General features: G+C 38.9%; 1 protein-coding gene and 1 pseudogene across 1 annotated transcript in view; one reads left to right on the top strand and one right to left on the bottom strand.

Annotated features, from left to right (window-relative positions):
- The window catches only part of Ostn (osteocrin), a 43,569-nt gene that overhangs the window by 3,763 nt on the left and 20,312 nt on the right, over positions 1 to 19,494 (bottom strand). The window contains exon 4 of the mRNA NM_198112.2: positions 480 to 576. Within this exon, the coding sequence (NP_932780.1) occupies positions 492 to 576 (85 nt within the window). The 3' untranslated portion in view covers positions 480 to 491. The remainder of the gene's footprint in view (positions 1 to 479; positions 577 to 19,494) is intronic.
- Positions 3,464 to 4,530, top strand: Gm15970 (predicted gene 15970; annotated as a pseudogene).

The following is a 19,494-nucleotide window of genomic DNA, read 5'->3' as shown; positions in this document are numbered from 1 at the left end:
ATAAAGCATTGGGATAAGTGACTTTTCTATTTGAAAGATAAAATCTAGGTGTTCCTCACGTGTTCCCATGCTGCAGCCTTTGATTTTCATATTCCTCAGGTTAACTATGAATGCAACCCAATACAAACTGTAAACTTGCTTCAACTATTATAAGACTGTGTGTGTTTGTGTGTGTGTGTCTGTGTGAATTTTAAAAACTTGATTGTATGTTGAGCGTGAGCTTTGCAGATAGGTAAAAATGTCATGTTGCAATCCCAAAAGTTTAGGCACTCTTGGTAGGATGTGTGTTTCCTTTCTAAAAGCCCCCTAAATTATTTAATGTGAATGTATTAATTGACTAGAGAAATGTTTGTCAATGTGGTATATATCAGTTAAACACATCCCAAAAGGAACATTTGCACTTAAAGATGAGTCTGTTCATCTAGTGTGAAATGGTTTCTGGCAATGGCCCATAGGATGCTTGTTCAGACTGTACTCACAATAAGAATCCATCAGCCTCTGGAACTGGAGAGCCGGTTTCTACCAATCCGATCCATGGGAATACCAAACCGCTTTTTTGAATGATCTACTGCTTTCCTGTAACAAAGCATAAAGAACATTTTAAACCAATGTCCAAGGTATGAACCATTGCTCTTGTTTTTGCTTTAATGCAGAACTTGGGCTCTCTTCAGAAGTAGGAACAAACCATGATGCATATTATTTACATTTGCCATTCTCATCTCTGCCTATGTGTCAAAACTGGACAAGCTGATTCAAATCAGTTAGCTTGCATAAAAACCCACATCTTATCAGCATATTAAACTGTCAATGATCTAGTTGATAAATCCTGCTCCCTCTGCAGGTTTCATTCTCTTACTGCTCTTATGCCTCTAAATGAATCTAATCAAGATCCACTTATATTTCAGCAAGGATAATGGCTGGAGAAAGAAAAAGGTATAGATGTTAAAACTGAAGTAGTGGAAGCCTGTCTCTCATGCCTTCTCGTAGAGATCTAGGACTAATGCTTTGTAGATCATCATCTATGTCTGCCTCAATATTTTTGTCAAGAATTGGTTGAGGAAATGAACTGTCCGGATACAGTGACTTTGGTCTTAGTTACTTCTCTGTTGCTGTGATAATACACCACATCCAAGGCAACTTGTAGAAGGAAGGGTTTACTGGGGATTAGGGATAAGAGTTTATTACCACACAGCAGGGAGGTGTGGCAGTGAGCAGGAATGTCAACTGGAGCAGCAAGCTGAGAGTTTACAAGCGAAACCTCAAGCAGCAAGCAGTGAGAATGGGCTATGAACGATGGGAGGCTTTGAACCTCAAAGCCCAGCCTCAGCAAAGCCATACTTCTTAAAACTACCCAAACAGCATCATCAATCGACTGGCAACCAAAACACCATTTGAGAACATGGGGCACACTCTCCTTTAAGCTATCACTACTTCTGTGAAGTCAAATGCATTCCCTTCTATGATAATTCAGTGTTCAGTATCTCAGAACTGAAAACAAAGGTTTGATTCACAATGTTTTCAATGACTCCTGTCTTAGGGTTTTAATGCTTTGAAGAGACACCTTGACCACATCAACTCTCATGAAGGAAAGCGTTTAATTTGGGCTGGCATTCAGTTTCAGGGGTTCTGTCCACCATCACTATGGCAGAAAACAGGGTAGCCTACAAGGCATACATGGTATGATTTCTACAACTTGATCCATGGACAGAAGAAAGAGACTTCCTCATAGTAGCACGGGGAGGGGGAATGGGATAGAGGATTTCCAGAGTGAAAACTGGGAAAGTGGATAGCATTTGAAATGTAAATAAATAAAATATCCATTAAAAGAAAAAAGAAATATGTGCAAAACAGAAAAATAATTAGAGTGCAGGGACAAAGGGGACTTCATATACTACCCATTGGCCAGAAATCAGCCACTCCCCACCTAACAGAGGACAAGCCTGTGAAAACTACCCTGAATTGATGGACTGCCTATGATGAACAAAATTATGAGATAATTGCCTGTGATTTAGTATGGTATCACCAAGAATAGATACATTTCTGTATATGATTTAGGGTTTCTGTCTACATGCTATCGGGTTAATGTATACATGGTGTTAAATTGATGTGATCACACCTTTCTTTAAATTGATTCCTTCACTGGCTATCCATAATTAGAACTCTAGGATGTGGGTAGGCAGAAGCAAATATTGGACAGAAGAAAATGCTCATGGTGACAAGAAAAAAGGAAGAAAAGAATCAAATCCTCCCAGGTTTAAACAGGGAAAGAAACTGGCAGCTGAGACTTAGATGGTTTTCTGTTCCCAAAGCCACTTTAGGTTCACATGCTGCGAAAATAATGCATATTTGGTTTTTTAAAATAAATGTATATTATTACAGAGTATATAAATTACAATGGAACATTTATTGGTTATTTGTTTTCTAAAACTAAGGTAAAATAACTGTAAATAAAAGTTTTCTTGCTTTGCTGTAGTTGATGACTTCCTGTTTAAACAAATAAACAGAGGATGTCCTTGTGGAGAAAACAAAATAATTAACTTCCCTCTGTCCAAACTTCACAACTATTCTACCCTCTGACTGTACCAAGGTCTGATCTAAAATGTGTTTGAAACCGGGAACTCGGACATGACCATTTATTAAATCTTTGACTTCCTATTTCTGGCACCCTCTACAATTCTGTTATTGGCAGCTCATTATTTTCTGATAAAATTCCAGTAATAACTGGTATTCCTATCTGTTAGAATTGATTATTAATCCAAAACACTTACTTGTTAGGTACTACGTGGTTATATTTTTGTTTTATCTCTCATGTGCCCCGTTGATGTTGAAAATAGAGCAGTGCACACACACACACACACACACACACACACACACATTTACACACATATTTAGCTGGTGTTCTTCCTAGTCCAGTTGAATTATTTCCAGAGTATTTGAGCTACTTCAGAGCAGAGGACCACCCTCAGTGGGCAGAGACAGGTAGCCTGTGGCTTTGTTCTAGCATTTTAATCACTTTGATCCATCTTATCAAGTGTGGGATCCACCACAAAGGCTTACAGATATTTAGAAGTAATTAATTATAGGCTTGTGCATATAAATCTGCTCAGCATATAAACAAATCAGCACATATAAAACCCACAAAATCAATTATATTTAAAAAATCCATGAAAGTCAAAATGGCTCAGGAATTCAAGGAGTTTCTCTATACTTTTATAACAGTTCAAAAATAAAATGGTAAGCTAGTAGTTTCCTTAACATTTTTTGATGATATCACATACGTACCTAACTCTGACAGATGTGTTGACAGTAGTACACAGTGTGGACAGAAAGAAAGGTAGACAATATAAGATCACACAGGAGAGCTGTACTTCTGTCTATTCCCTCTTGTGACAAAATGATGATGGCGTGGCATGGCTTAGATTAGATGCAGGTGAAAGAATCTGCCATTTTCATAGAAAAATATCCTTGGTGGAGTGGGACGGGCCCACCCTCAGGTTGTAGATATGTCTAATACACCAACTTACTGTGACCTAGGAAAGGCTGCCAATGATGTCTTTAACAAAGTTTTGCATGATCAAAATAGATCTGAAAACCAAGTCTTGGAGTGGAGCGATGGAATTTTATACTTCAGGTCATTATTATACTGATACTGGAAAGCATCAGGCAATGTAGAGACCAAATATAAGGTCTGTTACTATGGGTTCACCTTCACCCAAAAATAGAATACAGATAGAAATCCCTTGGGAGAATAAGTTGACTGAGTGTTTGAAACTGACTCTTGATACCAACCATATTTGTACCAAACCCAAGAGAGAAGAGTGAGAAATTAAAGGCCTCCTATAAACGGTATTGTTTTAGAGTCGACAGTAATGTTGATATGTTGATAAAGATTTTTTTCTGGACCGACTGTGGCTGGGCTGTATTGGCCTTTAAAGGTTGGTTTGAGGGCTATCAGACGAGTTTTGACACAGCCAAATCCAAATTGTCTCAGAACAATTTTGCTCTTGGTTACAGAGCTACAGAATTCCAACTCCATACTCATGTGAATGATGGCACTGAATTTGGAGACTCCGTCTACCAGAAAGTTAATGAGAAGGTTGAAACGTCAATAAACCCGGCGTGGCCAGCTGGCAACAATAACACTCAGGTTGGCGTTGCTGCTAAATATAAGCTGGATTCTCTGTCTGCCAAAGTAAACAATGCCAGTTTAATTGGACCGGGTTATACACAGACCCTCCCACCAGGAGTCAGATTGACCCTGTCAGCTTTAATAGATGGAGAGAACTTCAATGCAGGAGGCCACAAGGTTGGATTGGGATTTGAACTGGAGGCTTAGTATGGTTTTGAGTAGAATATCACTTGTCCCTGGAAATGAAGAGAAATGAACCCACTATGTTTGGCCTTAAAATTCTGTGACATTTCAAAAGTGTGAACTTTTAATTCTTCTAAAGAATTGTAATTCTTCCCACACTGAAGTCTAGAGATTACAGACCCATCCAATGGGAGGTCCTTCAAGGCATGCCTAGAAATGCCATATTTGTGCCATATTTCAGTTGAGTTCTGCAGAGTTAATTTAAATATGTTCCTCAGCAACAACGTAGTGTCCTGTTAAAGGAAGGAACCTGCCTCCCCGGTCTGTACATCACATCCTGCATGTCCTAGTCCACATTTTCATGGTCTCTGGTTATATCAGTCTCTGCTCTAGTGAGATCTTTGGTTTTGCATCAAAGTAAAATAAACATATCACATTTGGAACATAACAAAAAAAAGAAGAAGAAAAATGTTAGAAGTTTAAAGAGATGGCTTATCTGTCACACTAACACAAGCACATTTTTGGATGCTTTAGCTTCAACATGCCTTCTACATTTGCAATAAAATATACTTTTCACGATAAATTGCATTTTCTTTGATCTTTATATCCATCTTTCTCTCTAAAGCTGGCTCACCACTGTAAAAGGGCAGTAGAAAAATTGTACTTAAGCATTTCATGAAGTTTTACCCCATGTAAGGCAGTGGGTCCATCAATTATCACTGAGTGATTAAAGAAAATAAGAACAGCATCCAAACTTTCAGCACCAGCAAACGATACAGAATTTTACTTGTACAGTAGATATTCCACTGTCCCCTCCCCTCCCACGTGGCATGCCACTGGCTGCCAAGTCCCAGGAGTCTTTTGTGGACTCAAGCTTAGTCCAGTCATGTTCTTGCCTCTCACTATCTCCTGTATGTTGTTCAAAAGGATGACACTTACTTCAGGCAGTTTTAGAATTTTGTGTGCTGCAAACCCAAGGTACAAACTAATGTTGCTTACAACTGATAGTGTTACCAGTGTGAATAATAGTTATTAAAAGTAACTGCATAAAGACACCGTCAATAAGACAAAAAGACCACCAACAGATTGGGAAAGGATCTTTACCTATCCTAAATCAGATAGGGGACTAATATCCAACATATATAAAGAACTCAAGAAGGTGGACTTCAGAAAATCAAATAACCCCATTAAAAATGGGGCTCAGAACTGAACAAAGAATTCTCACCTGAGGAATACCGAATGGCAGAGAAGCACCTGAAAAAATGTTCAACATCCTTAATCATCAGGGAAATGCAAATCAAAACAACCCTGAGATTCCACCTCACACCAGTCAGAATGGCTAAGATGAAAAATTCAGGTGACAGCAGATGCTGGCGTGGATGTGGAGAAAGAGGAACACTCCTCCATTGTTGGTGGGATTGCAGGCTTGTACAACCACTCTGAAAATCAGTCTGGTGGTTCCTCAGAAAATTGGACATAGTACTACCGGAGGATCCAGCAATACCTCTCCTGGGCATATATCCAGAAGATGCCCCAACTGGTTAGAAGGACACATGCTCCACTATTTTCATAGCAGCCTTATTTATAATAGCCAGAAGCTGGAAAGAACCCAGATGCCCCTCAACAGAGGAATGGATACAGAAAATGTGGTACGTCTACACAATGGAGTACTACTCAGCTATTAAAGAGAATGAATTTATGAAATTCCTAGCCAAATGGATGGACCTGGAGGGCATCATCCTGAGTGAGGTAACACATTCACAAAGGAACTCACACAATATGTACTCACTGATAAGTGGATATTAGCCCAAAACCTGGGATACCCAAGATATAAGATACATTTTCCTAAACACATGAAACTCAAGAAAAATGAAGACTGAAGTGTGGACACTATGCCCCTCCTTAGAAGTGGGAACAAAACACCCATGGAAGGAGTTACAGAGACAAAGTTTGGAGCTGAGATGAAAGGATGGACCATGTAGAGACTGCCATATCCAGGGATCTACCCCATAATCAGCATCCAAACGCTGACACCATTGCATACACTAGCAAGATTTTATCGAAAGGACCCAGATGTAGCTGTCTCTTGTGAGACTATGCAGAGGCCTAGCAAACACAGAAGTGGATGCTCACAGTCAGCTAATGGATGGATCACAGGGCTCCCAATGGAGGAGCTAGAGAAAGTACCCAAGGAGCTAAAAGGATCTGCAACCCTATAGGTGGAACAACATTATGAACTAACCAGTACCCCGGAGCTCTTGACTCTAGCTGCATATGTATCAAAAGATGGCCTAGTCGGCCATCACTGGAAAGAGAGGCCCATTGGACACGCAAACTTTATATGCCCCAGTACAGGGGAATGCCAGGGCCAAAAAGGGGGAGTGGGTGGGTAGGGGAGTGGGGGTGGATGGGTATGGGGGACTTTTGGTATAGCATTGGAAATGTAAATGAGCTAAATACCTAATAAAAATGGAAAAAAAAAGTAACTGCATTAATCATTATGCCTGTAGAACATGTGATGCATTAGATGTTTGTTAAACGAGGAAAACCAGTGCTCTCATTATAAAATCAGATCCCATGTGAGGCAAAAGATAGGTCAATTAGCTTGATGGGGACAATATTTTCATAATGTATGTTTATGTCAAGAATCATTTTTATGTGTTTTCATACTCAAAACCTCACTCTCTCTCTCTCTCTCTGTGTGTGTGTGTGTGTCTCTCTCTCTCTTTGTGTGTGTATGGGTTGTGCAGTGTAGTTGAAAGAACAATTGGTGGGGGGGGGGGGGTCAGTTCTCTTTACCAAAGACGTTAGGCAAGTACTTTTACTCTCTGGGTCATGTCATCAGACCAAGTCTGTTTCTATGAAGAAACTTTACTTTTTGTCAATCATACCTCACTAAATCTGAAATAAAAGGCATCATATATAAATTCTCTATCACAGCAAAGCTATGCATTTTGAAATGTGTTTGTGTTGAAATGTGTAGTTATATGCCTTCCCTTTTCCCTCCCCTCCCCTCCCCTCACCTCATCTCCCCTCCCTTTCCCTTCCCTTTTTTCCCTTCCTTTCCCTTTTTTCCCTTCCCTTCCCTTTTTTCCCTTCCCTTCCCTTTTTTCCCTTCCCTTCCCTTTTTTCCCTTCCCTTTCCCCCTTCCCTTTTTCCCCCTCCCCTTCTCATTTTCCCCCTCCCCTTCCCATTTTCCCTCCCTCCCCTCCTCTCCCCTCCCCTCCCCTTCCCTTCCCTTCCCTTCCCTTCTCTTTTTTCCCTTTTCCCACTTCCCTTCCCTTTTTTCGCTTCCCTTCCCTTTTCCCCCTTTCCTTTTTCCCTTTTTTCTTTTCCCTTTCCTTTCCCTTTCCCCTTCCTTTTCCCTTTCCCCTTTCCTTTCCCCTTCCCTTTCCCCTTCCCTTTCCCCTTCCCTTTAACCCTTCCCTTTAATCCTTCCTTTCCCCTTTCCTTTTCCTTCCCCCTTCCCTTTTCCCTTCCCTTCCCCCTTTCCCCCCTTTTCCCCTTTCCTCCCTTTTCCCCCTTCTCCCTCTCTTTTCCCCCTTCTCCCTTCTCTTTTCCCCCTTTTCCCCCTCTTTCCCCCTTTTTCCTTTCCCTCTTCCACCTCTTTCCCCCTTTTCCCTTCCCTTTTCCCCCTCTTTCCCCTTTTTCCCTTCCCTTTCCCCCCTCTTCCCCCTTTTTCCTTTCCCTCTTCCCCCTCTTCCCTTCCCTCTTCCCCTCTTCCCCTCTTCCCCTCTTCCCCTCTTCCCCTCTTCCCCTCTTCCCCTCTTCCCCTCTTCCCCTCTTCCCCTCTTCCCCTCTTCCCCTCTTCCCCTCTTTCTTCCCCTCTTTCTTCCCCTCTTTCTTCCCCTCTTCCCCTCTTCCCCTCTTCCCCTCTTCCCCCTCTTCCCTTCCCTCTTCCCCCTCTTCCCTTACCTCTTCCCCCTCTCTTTTCCTCCTCTTCTCCCTCTTCTCCCCCTCTTCCCCCATCCCCCTCTTCCCCCTCTTCTCCCCCTCCCCTCCTCCCTCCCCTCCTCCCCCTTCCCTCCCCTCCTTCCCCTCTTTTTCCCTTCCCTCTCTTCTCTTCCTCCTTCCCTCCCTTCTCCTCCCCCTTCCCTCCCTTCTCCTCCCTCCCTTTTCCTTTTTCCCCTTCCCTTTTTCGCCTTCCCTTTTTCCCTTTCCCTTTATTCCCCTTCCCTTTTTCCCTTTCCCCCTTTTCCCCTCCCCCTTTCTCCCTCCCCTTTTTCCCCTCCCCTTTTTTCCTCTCCCTGTTTTTCCCCTCCCCATTTTCTCCTCTCCCCTTTTTCTCCCTCCCCTTTTTCTCCCTCCCCTTTTTCTCCCTCCCCTTTTCCCCCTCACCTTTTTTCCCTCCCCCATTTTTCCCTACCCTTTCCCCTACCCTTTTCCCTACCCCATTTTTCCCTACCCCCTTTTCCCCTTCCCCCTTTTTCCCTCCCCTCTTTTTTCTCCCTTTTCCCCCTCTTTTTTCCCCTCATTTTTCCCTTTCCCCCTTTTCTTCCCCTTCTTCTTCACCTTTTCTTCCCCTTCTTTCTTCCCCTTCTTTTCTTCCCCTTCTTCCCCCCTTTTCTTCCCCTTTTCTTCCCCCCTTTCCTTCCCCCTTTTCTTCTCCCCTTTTCTTCTCCCTTTTCTTTCCCCTTTCTTCCCCTTTTCTTCCCCTTCTTCCCCTTCTTTCCATTCTTCCCTTCCCCTTCTTCCCTTCTTCCCTTCCCCTTCTTTCCCCTTCCCCTTCTTCCTCTTCTTCTTCTTCCCCTTCTCCTTCCCTTCCCTTTCCATTGGATGGATATCTAGCATATTCATCCTGCCTACCAGGAAATTCTAGGGATTTTAATTGTTTGGTGTTAAATACTGTTCAGTTGAAACTTGCCTCATACAAGATGTATACATCCTTTAATTTTAGGGATTTCTAGACAGTGTATTTTCAAAATTGGAAATGCCACCTATGACCATATTTAATTTTATTGTTCAGTATCAGATTGTTTTTTGTATTTGTATCTATTTACACACCCAAGGGCAATGTGCCACAGTTTCTATTATTTCAAGATTGTGCCAGATCCTGGGGCATGTCTTTATAGTTTTGACAGCCTGATATCTTATTGACTATGATATACTGCTTGTAATATTGACTCTTATATTGCTAATATAGCTTTTCATCTGCTCATTGCCAACTTGGATTTTTTCTTTTGGAGTGTCTACTTAAATCTGTTTTTTCCCCATATTTACTTGATTTTCTTTCAAATTTGATGGTAGCTGAACTTAGAATACACTGAATATGACACTTTATCAGTTTTATATATTTGAGTATCGTCTACCTCTGCCATTAACTTTCCTTTTTCTTAAAGATAATCTTTAATGTTACCTCAATGTATATATGTTTTCATTCAATGAGTTCTTTCTCTCTTGTAATAACAGATTCAGCATATTGAGTTATTGAAATCTTATTGCAGCTTTGACTAGAACTGCATTGATTGTATAGTCTAAGTCGATATGTAGAAAACTAAAATTCTTATGAATATGTCTTGTTACTCCAAGTGATTTATCATGTAGGGAATTTTGATGTCTTTTGACAAAGTGTCATAGTTGTTACCATAAAGATCATGAAGGCCATGAGATTCTGGGGAGGAGATGGATGACATGACAGTATGTGATCTCTGCAGCAGATGTGGCATAAACATGTGAAATTGTACTCATGGAAAATTCTTCCTTGTTGAATGTGGTAGGTTGTAAGTCATATTTTACCTAAGAATATGTGTCATAGTATATATATGGAGAGAGAAACAGAGACAGAGTACAGAGAAACAGAAACAAAGAGACAGACAGAGAGTGTTCTTTTCACCAGGTTCATAATTTAGATCATTAAAACAACAAATTATATTATAGTAAAAAATATTATCAAGACTGAAACAGCCAAGTTCCAATTTAGCTCTCAATAATTTCTTCATTGTATAGTCTTCTATGCTGGACAAATTCAACTTCTATAATCAGGGTATAAATGGCACCATGAGAAGATCTGTAAACTGCTGTGCTTTCTGCCTTTCTTAGCTGGACCACTAGTTATGATGGGTATCTAGCTGCCATTTTCCTAAGAGCCTTATAAAATGTCCACATGGCAAAATATGGAAATATTCTGCCAATATCCTGAGAGAAATAGAGACATTCTAGCCATGTGAGTGGCACATTTTGGTAGTGGATTCTCTAGTCTCCAGGTAACCTCAAGTAATCGTAGTCCTTGTCAAGTACCTGCATTGATTATTTACATCTTGTTTTTATATTAATCCTAGATGTGGTTTTGAAGAAAAAAAATACATTATATGCTGACTACTCAAAAGAGCATCATGGCTCAAATTCATTTTTTTTTTTAACTTAAAATTGAAAGTCTGGAACTCGTGATCCTCCTGCCTCTGCCTCCTTCAGCAAATCCTACCGGCCTGCGCCACGTTTAAGGATTTCTTTTTATTGTTTGGCTTTTTAAACATGTGTATGCATGATTTCTCTGTGTGTATGACTGTACATCAAGTGTGTCCCTGGGGCCTTCATAGTTCATAAGAGAACCTCTTAAATGCCCCTGGAACTGGAGCTACATATAGTTGGGAGCCACCAAATGTGTGTACTGGTAAGCAAACTGTGGTCCTCTGGAAGAGCAGAAACTGCTTTTCATAGCTGAGTCACGTCTCCAGCCCTTTGTCTTAGTTTAAAATATATAGGTGGAACAACATTATGAACTAACCAGTACCCCGGAGCTCTTGACTCTAGCTGCATATGTATCAAAAGATGGCCTAATCGGCCATCTCTGGAAAGAAAGGCCCATTGGACATGCAAACTTTATATGCCCCAGTACAGGGGAATGACAGGACCAAAGAGTGGGAGTGGGCGGGTGGGGGAGTGGGGGGGAGGGGGGAGGGCATGGGGGACTTTTGGGATAGCATTGGAAATGTAATTGAGGAAAATACCTAATTAAAAAAAAATTGAAAGTCTGTTTAACTATCTATTTTCAAATTTGACCATGAATTGTAGGCATTTCCTTTAATATGTCTTGGGTCCTTTCTGGGTTTTTTTCAGTCTTACATCACATGCCATACCATTCATTCCAAGTTGATTAGCTATATTTGAACATGATCCTCATCCTTTCTGGATTCTCCATTTTGATAATTAAGTTGCAGAATTCAAGAGTGAGTGATTACACACTACTACACAATCCCTATGGTATTCAGAAACACTACCCCAATAGGTGTGCTTTGCAATCTCACAAGTATCAAAGTATTAGACAATGAATTGCTAGGCAAATAAGTATCCAAAATTTAGGACCCCAAGACTTTTTTCTGACATAGTTTTTGTGCATAAAGAGGAAAACAAACATGCTTGGATTTTTCTCCATATAAAATGAAAAACAAGGCAGTCCACCAGCATGTCAAAGGCCTCTATGCATTAGATAGACTTGCATAGAAAGGACTTATTACCCCATAAATATAGGAAGCAAATAGATACGGTGAGCTTGTTCAGTTCCTCCTGCTCAAATGAGCAAGCTTCAGGCTATTCTTTCCCTGGGAAGAAGAGTTTAAAGGTTGGGACAAGATGTCAGACCTTTTCTTATGGCAGTGCTTCCTTAAGTTGTGGAGTCACAGGTGAGTTTAGATCATAAAGGGAAATGCTGCTTCAGCAAGAATGGTTATGTCTGATTTAGCATGCTATCTCAAAGGTAGTAGTTTAACTTACAGATTCTATTACATTTGTGATGATGGTGTTGCCCTTATAATGTTATCTTCTAAAGTATTTTCTACAAGTAATGAGCTGTGTGAACACACAAGCATTCAGACAGAGAACCCAAGCACTAAACTAAATACTGAGACCCAAGTAATCAGGACAATGCAGTGCCAACTCACTAGGAATGGCTAAGACACAGAGATTTTCGCTGGCTTATAGTGCTGCAGGCTAAGATACAGTGATTTTCACTGGCTTATAGTGATTCAGGCTAAGACACAGTGATCTTCACTGGGTTGACTTTTGACCTTTTTGAGGATGTAATGAAACTTTTTCTTCTAAACTTCTACCTTTTCATTTTTTTTCTACTTTGTACTAGTTTTTAATTTTAATTCTCATTCTTAATATACACTGCGTCCCTACCACACTTCCATCTAGCAAATAGACTTACACTAAAATGCTGCACTGAAATTTCTTTTTGGAAGTGATAATAAAGTACATTACAATCACTCTTTCAACTCAGCATTATCCTTTTGAGAGAACGTTATTAAGCGTTGTATGTAAGTTAGATGAGGTGGACATGGATGTGGTGCTGAGGTGAGAAGAGACTGGCAATAAAACGCGAGCCCTGGCAAGCGGGGTCTAAGATCATTATGCTCAAAGGCATTTCCCAGTGCATAGACAGGCCTTTTAACAAGGAGCACAGGGGCTTGTAAAAGGGGCACTATCCTTTGTAACCTTTCCTGTGTTCTAACATCTGAAATGGAGCCCATTTGAATTACTCCCTCCAGGCATCACCAAACAGAAGTTGGAAAAAATTAGCATGGACTGTGAGATGACTCAGCTGGCCCCAAGTCTGTCACATTACCTTACAGTGCATCAAAAAGGTATAAAATGTTAGGATGTTCATTTTGATTTTGGGGACTACCAGTCATGCCAGTAAGTTGAATATGACACCACCATTCTCCACTTTATCCTGGATCTCCAACTGGTGTAGGGCAAGAGACCATATATCATTGGTACGGAATGCTGAGATTTACTTAATGTCCATAGTCAAAGTTAACTTTATTTTTCCTGGCCTTTGATAAGCACATTATTCCAATGGAGTTTTAATTTCTACGTATGAAATAATTTTAGATGGAATGTTATTAAACTTGAAGATAAATGAAGATGTATCATTTATAGCTATATCATATCAGGGAAGTAATTTATCTACCTGAAATCACGTAATAAAATGAGGATCATAATATCTCTTTCTTCTGTCATGAGTCAGCATCTTAGAATGATATTCTTTATTTTAGTATTTGGTTTTGATCACTCCAAAACTGAAGAAAAACTGAAAATAGACTATGTAGCAAATATTTCCTTTTGCATTCTCAAGTGAGGCAGGCATATATAATATTTGAAAGGATGTTGCTACAACTGATTGTTTCCAATCTTACATCCCAAAGGGAGTATTGTCAAGTAGGTCAGAAGGAATTTCAAAGGATCAAGTTACTGGACAACAGAAGTGCTTTTCTTCTACCTTCCAAGAAGAGAAGGCCTTGAGAACACCACTGAGAGAATCTGATGGTTGACCAGATATTCAGTATCTAAGAACAAAGAACTGTGAGAACAAGCTCCATGCAGTGAGGAGGGAACTGTTCATGAAGCAGCTTTATTCAGTGACCAAAATCAAGGACATGGAGCATGAGGCTAGAGTTGCTTGGGTTACATACGGCAGGGGCATTTCTGAGGGCTCTCTGACAGTTGTGATGGGGTGCACATCTGCAGGAATGTTGGTGTTGCTATTGAATGGAAAAGCCAGGAAGCTGAGACAAAGATGAAAAGTATACTTGGCTTCCAGGAGGGAAAGCACTACTTGGGACAAGAGTGTTTAAAACAGTTCCAGTGGATGCTATATGATGGTCAGCAGAAACATCCCCCTTTAAGGGAATTTAAGAAGCCAAAGTTGCTCACAAAGGTAGATTTTGATAGTGCTTGTCAGTATTGCTTTACTGCTCACTTGGTTGGAAGAGAGAAAAAAGCAGCCTAGTGCAGGGAAGTGGCAGAGGGAATAGAATAAAGGTAACACATCACAACCCCTTCCCAGGTAAACCCCCCTGTTTGAATGGGCTGAAGCTGAGTAAAGGAAAGTTTTTATAAGACTGGAGGTTGGATGAAGGAGCATAAATGGATATTTTAATGAATTACTTTTTTAAAAAAAGACAAAACTGAAAGGAAATGTGTTTATTCCATATATGTGAGCAGAAGCATTTTAGGACCTGCCCTTAATATCACTTGAGGGATGGAAACCATCTTCCAGGGTTGATTTGAATACATATGGGTAAGGTATAAGTATTCTTTGCTAATTATATTGTGTGGAGTTCTTCTGTCCTAAACTTATAAGAATAATGCTCTGATTTACTGATCTAGATATATAATATGTGAGTAATTGAAATAGGCGTCTTTCATCTTCTCTTCTGACTTGTCTGTTCATATCTTCTCATATAAATTCAACCCTGGGAGACTGAACTATCTGGAATACATAAATGTCCCCTTGTTTCTTGGTTTTCTGTTGAGTCCAGCCATAGATGGCCTTGGCTAGACAGAGGGGAGGAAGAACAAGAGCAATCTTGAAATTATTTTTTCCTGTCCTCCTCAAACTCCATTGTGAAGATTTTCAGTGGGATATATTCTTGAATGACACCCACTGGATTCTAATTTGTTAATTTTGTCCTGATATACAGACTCCTCTTTCAGTGTGTGCTTAGGCCAGGCCCTTGGGCTGCTGCATGTCTAGCATCATTAGACTATATTGAGAGTTTCTATACAGCCTTCTGGTGAGATAGCCTCTTCAAAAATTTCTATTCCCGAAGTGTCACCTAATTCTTCTTGTAATATTATTTGGTTTTCTGATCTCAAAATATTAATGGGGTTATATGAATAATACTTGTAAAAATGTTCAAATATAGAGTAATGTTATTGCATTTGCAAGATATCTTGAATGTTGTGAAATATCATTCTTCAGAAAAATTCCAGGCAATTGCATTAAATCAGCAGTAGCAATTGCATTAAAGGGTCATCCTGTATACTGAGGATTGAATCGCGCCTGCTTCTTGTTATTTACGCAAATGGGATGGACAGTCATTAATGTCAGACATTAAATAAGTGTGCTGAGATGGGAAAATTATTTAAAATTAAATTATAGTTGAATTTTCCTTATAAGTCAAAGTAATTCTTCCAAGCACCTAAAAATAAACTTGGTGTCATATTTAGATGAAAAATATGCCAAATAACAGAAAATGAGAAGTATCAGGTCCCTTCCCCCCATTACCTCATATGCCCTGACATGCACTCCGGTGTGTTTAACTCTCTCATTTTTTTCTCTGATTTTCCTCCATCTTTCTGGTTTCATCTCTAATGAGACCTCTCCAAAGCATAAAGTTTTCTTCCTCCATAAATATTGTTTTACAGGTATACAATAAATGTGCATAATGTGCACTGCTCTGCTCTCTCAGACCAGGCACACGCACTCATATAAATCTAATCTACCAATGAGGACAGGAATGGATTTCTCAGTTTTAGCAGCGTGTAACTGACACAAAGCCTTTACTTCAATTGTCAGTGCAGAGAACAAGTCAGGAGGTATTAAATGCTCAGAACTTTGTCACTCATAGAACCTTGAGTTGAAATGAAAATGGGATCAAACTCCAGGCTTATAGAAATGCTTTCTGCAGTAGTTAAAACCTACCTCCCTTAGTTTTCAACCTGTCTTATATACAAATCACTTAATACACGTTTTAAGAGTAAGAAAATGATTCCTGTGTCCTTCCCCTGAATATGAGTAATATCAGAACATCTTAGAGAGGATGCCCTTGAAATGTAATTCTAATGCATAAAGTATTATGTTTCAAATATAATATAAATCATTTAAGACTTTAAGTTAGAACAAATTTGGGCTGAAGAGATGGCTCAGCGGTTAAGAACACTGACTGCCCTTCTGAGTGTCCTGAGTTCAAATCCCAGCAACCACATGGTGGCTTACAACCATCCGTAATGAGATCTGACACCCTTTTCTGGTGTGTCTGAAGACAGCTACACTGTACTTACATAATAATAAATAAATCTTAAAAAAAAAAGTTAGAACAAATATTAAATTCCTCAAACATGAAGGTCAGCCATTGTGTGAACAAATGTATTCCCTCTTCTTAGCATGGCCAAGCTTCTGGAAAGAGGTGGAGGTGAAAAGACCCCCACTTAGCTTGTCAAGGGGATTAATTCGATGAATCTTTCATTTTATATAGCAATCTTTGCTGGCCCACAGCTTGGGTCCAGTGATATTTACTGGCTGTGATGGATAGCATTCCTGTGCATGGCTGAGATCTCCTTCTGGTATTTTTATTTATTTATTTATATATTTATATATTTATATATTTATATATTTATTTACTTATTTACTTATTTATTTATTTATTTATTTTACCTTTCCTGTTCTTATTAACCACGTGGAACCTGGACTGTCATGTCACCTTCTCAAGTGATGTCCCAAAGGTTTCAGTCACTTCTTATGCTGTTTTTTTTTTCCCCTTAGAAAAGTAAGAACAATGTTTTATTTAATTTCTTTCTTTCTGTTTCTGTGAATTTTTTCCTGTCAATTCATATCCTTTAGCCTCCCATGTTGTGGGATTACAAGGATGCACTATTATAAAAATGATGATACTAACTATATCTGTCAAAATTTACTTGGTAATTTATATATACAGTAGCATATATATTAAATATGATATATTACTATTTTTACAAACTTCCAGAAATTATATCTTCAAATATTATTTTTGTTCTTCTTTTTGTTCACAAAAAGTTCTTGGTAGACTGAATTATATGTTTCAACTTCTCATTCTCTCTTCCATATCTTTTTTATGTATTTAGAATACTTTTCTTAGTACATCATATACTAGTTCTAATTTAGTATTTATTTCATTGTTTAATTAAAATTTATATCCAGATGCTTGCCAAGATAAAAATCATACAATGGACCCTTATCTTTCTTCATTCTGTGTGACCCCACCACTGTATTATTTTCAAGCAAAGTTCAGATAGAAGTGGTCTTTGAACTTCAGTATTTTAACTTTCGATTTTTGGTTAGAGGATGGCAAGAAAGCCATGAACAATTAATAGAAATCGTATTTTGATTTTCAGTCTTTTCCTGAGCTGGCAGTGTATATGACTCTTTGGAGTTCCACTCAGCTAGATTAAGCGTGCTTTCTTCTGCAGGCAATGTGTGGCTGCATTCAGTAGGCCAGCTGTATTAAGTGCATTTTACACTGATAGACTTCTCAATTTATTCTGGATTTATATGTTAATATCAAACCACATTTCAAGGGGTACCTATAATTTCATGTTTAAATATTTAACTGAGTATGGCATTTTTATCTTGTCATCATTTTCCTAGAAACTCTTTGGCATCATTAAGTAGTCTCTGTTCTCATTCATATTGCTTCTTGTATATTCACACTTTAGAACACTCTCATTATTACATCAGGATTTACCAAAGGGACTAACATAGTCCATGAGTCTCTTAAGTCTATTTATTTTAACATCCCTTTTCCTTCCATCATTTTTTCCCTATACAAAATTCAAGCTATTTGTTTTTCTGTTTTCCACAGTCAGGATTTTGTGCTGGCTTGCTTCACCAAAGTGTCGCTGAAGGATTTCTGACTTAACGTTTGCTGAATATTGTATCTAGATCTAAAGATAAAACTAATTTTTTCTTTTCTTCCTTTTTATTGTTTTTCAACAAGGCTTCCTTACTCGTGCTATGGGGTTCTTTCACATGATGATCCTGTGACCTTTTCCTCTGTAGTGACAGCAGAAGTTGGTGACAAGTGTCTGGATCCAGGACAGTGTTAGTTAGTGTTTTAGGTTATGGATACTCCATTATTCCATTCTTACTTGTTAGCCGCAATAATTCCATAAAAGAAGCCTTCTTCCTTATCTACAAACACATCATTTCTTATTTTTTTTCCAGATAATAAGAGAACAAATAGAGCCTGAATAGAAAAGTTTACATCTCTGAGAGGTAGAGTTCATGCAAGAAAGGTAGGCTTAAAACTCCCTTCATGCACACCTTTTCCCACGGTGAGCTGGAAAACCATTCTTTTAAGGAAGCTAGCAGTTTAAAACAACATTGTTCATTCATGGACTTAAACTATTAACGCTGTGCACCTTGTGATTCAAGCACAGCTCACAGTATTCCTCAGCAGGAATGTGTCTAAGTGTGTGCTTGAGTCCCTTGGTCAGGCTGTCTTAAAAGAGAGCTCTCTCAGATCAGGTATATCAAAATCTTGAAGGAAATTTAGTACAGCTCTGTCTCTGAGGCGTCTCGCATATTCTTTAAGTGAGAAGGGACCTGCATTGTGGCAGTCTTAGTGCTCAGGCTGCTTGTTAAAGACTGATGACTTTTTGAATGAATTTTCAATATATTAAAATTAAATAAAAAGTTTTTTTTGTAGTTCAGACTAATATAAATATTTGTAAGCTGTTTGAAATCTTGCCATATCTGAGGATAAATTTTATTTGACAGTTTTGTATAATGACTTTATCTCATTTTTCCACCTCTGTGAACCTCAGTTCTTGTTAGCATCAGGAACAATGGATTATTAAATATATGTATATACACATTATCCCATGATATATGATCAATATTGTTAGGATAGAAATATCGATATCTTCAGCCATAATGTAATTTCTGAAGAAAGTTTTAAAGTTTATTTTCTTTCAATATATTTCTTGGTGCTAGATACCTAACCCAGAACTGTGTGCATCTAAATGTGGAATCTTACTACCGATCTTGGTTAGAGGAGTTTCCCATATCCTTCTTACAAGAGGTGTGTGGTAAAATTATTTCTTGATTTGCTCAGTGCAAATCATTTTTGTGCAGTAACTGTATTATCATCTGAGATACATAATTTCATTTATTTCAGTTCATGAACTAGCTACATGATCTGGTAGTATTTTAAGTTACATGTAACACAGCTATTTTAAATACTTAGATAGCAGAATTTAATGATTTAATTTTCTACTTCTTACCATTTTTATGTTTTTTTTCTATATGAATGCTCTTAAATATTTTTCCATTTTAATTAATTAAGTAAGGTTTTTTTGAGTATGGGTGTTTCTTCTGCATGATTGCCTATGTATCACGTGTATGTCTGATGCCTGTAAAGTGTCAAAGAAGCCATCACTTCTGCTAGGGCTGACTGGAGTTACAGACGGTTGTGAGCTGCTATGTGGGTGCTCAGAATCAAACCCAGGTCTCCAACAAGAGCAGGAGGTGTGCTTAACCACTGAACCATCTCCCTAGCCCTCAATTAACTTATTTTTTTATTATGTAATTTGCATTTGTCCATTTCTTTTCCTTTACCCTTCTAAATTGTCTCACCTCTAATCATATCCCTTCAACACAAAATGGGATTGAATTTTTCCTTTATCAGTCAATCTGAGAA

The sequence above is a fragment of the Mus musculus genome, chromosome 16 (assembly GCF_000001635.26).
Source record: "Mus musculus strain C57BL/6J chromosome 16, GRCm38.p6 C57BL/6J".
Lineage (NCBI taxonomy): Eukaryota > Metazoa > Chordata > Mammalia > Rodentia > Muridae > Mus > Mus musculus.
This window is presented reverse-complemented; position numbering and strand designations above follow the sequence as displayed.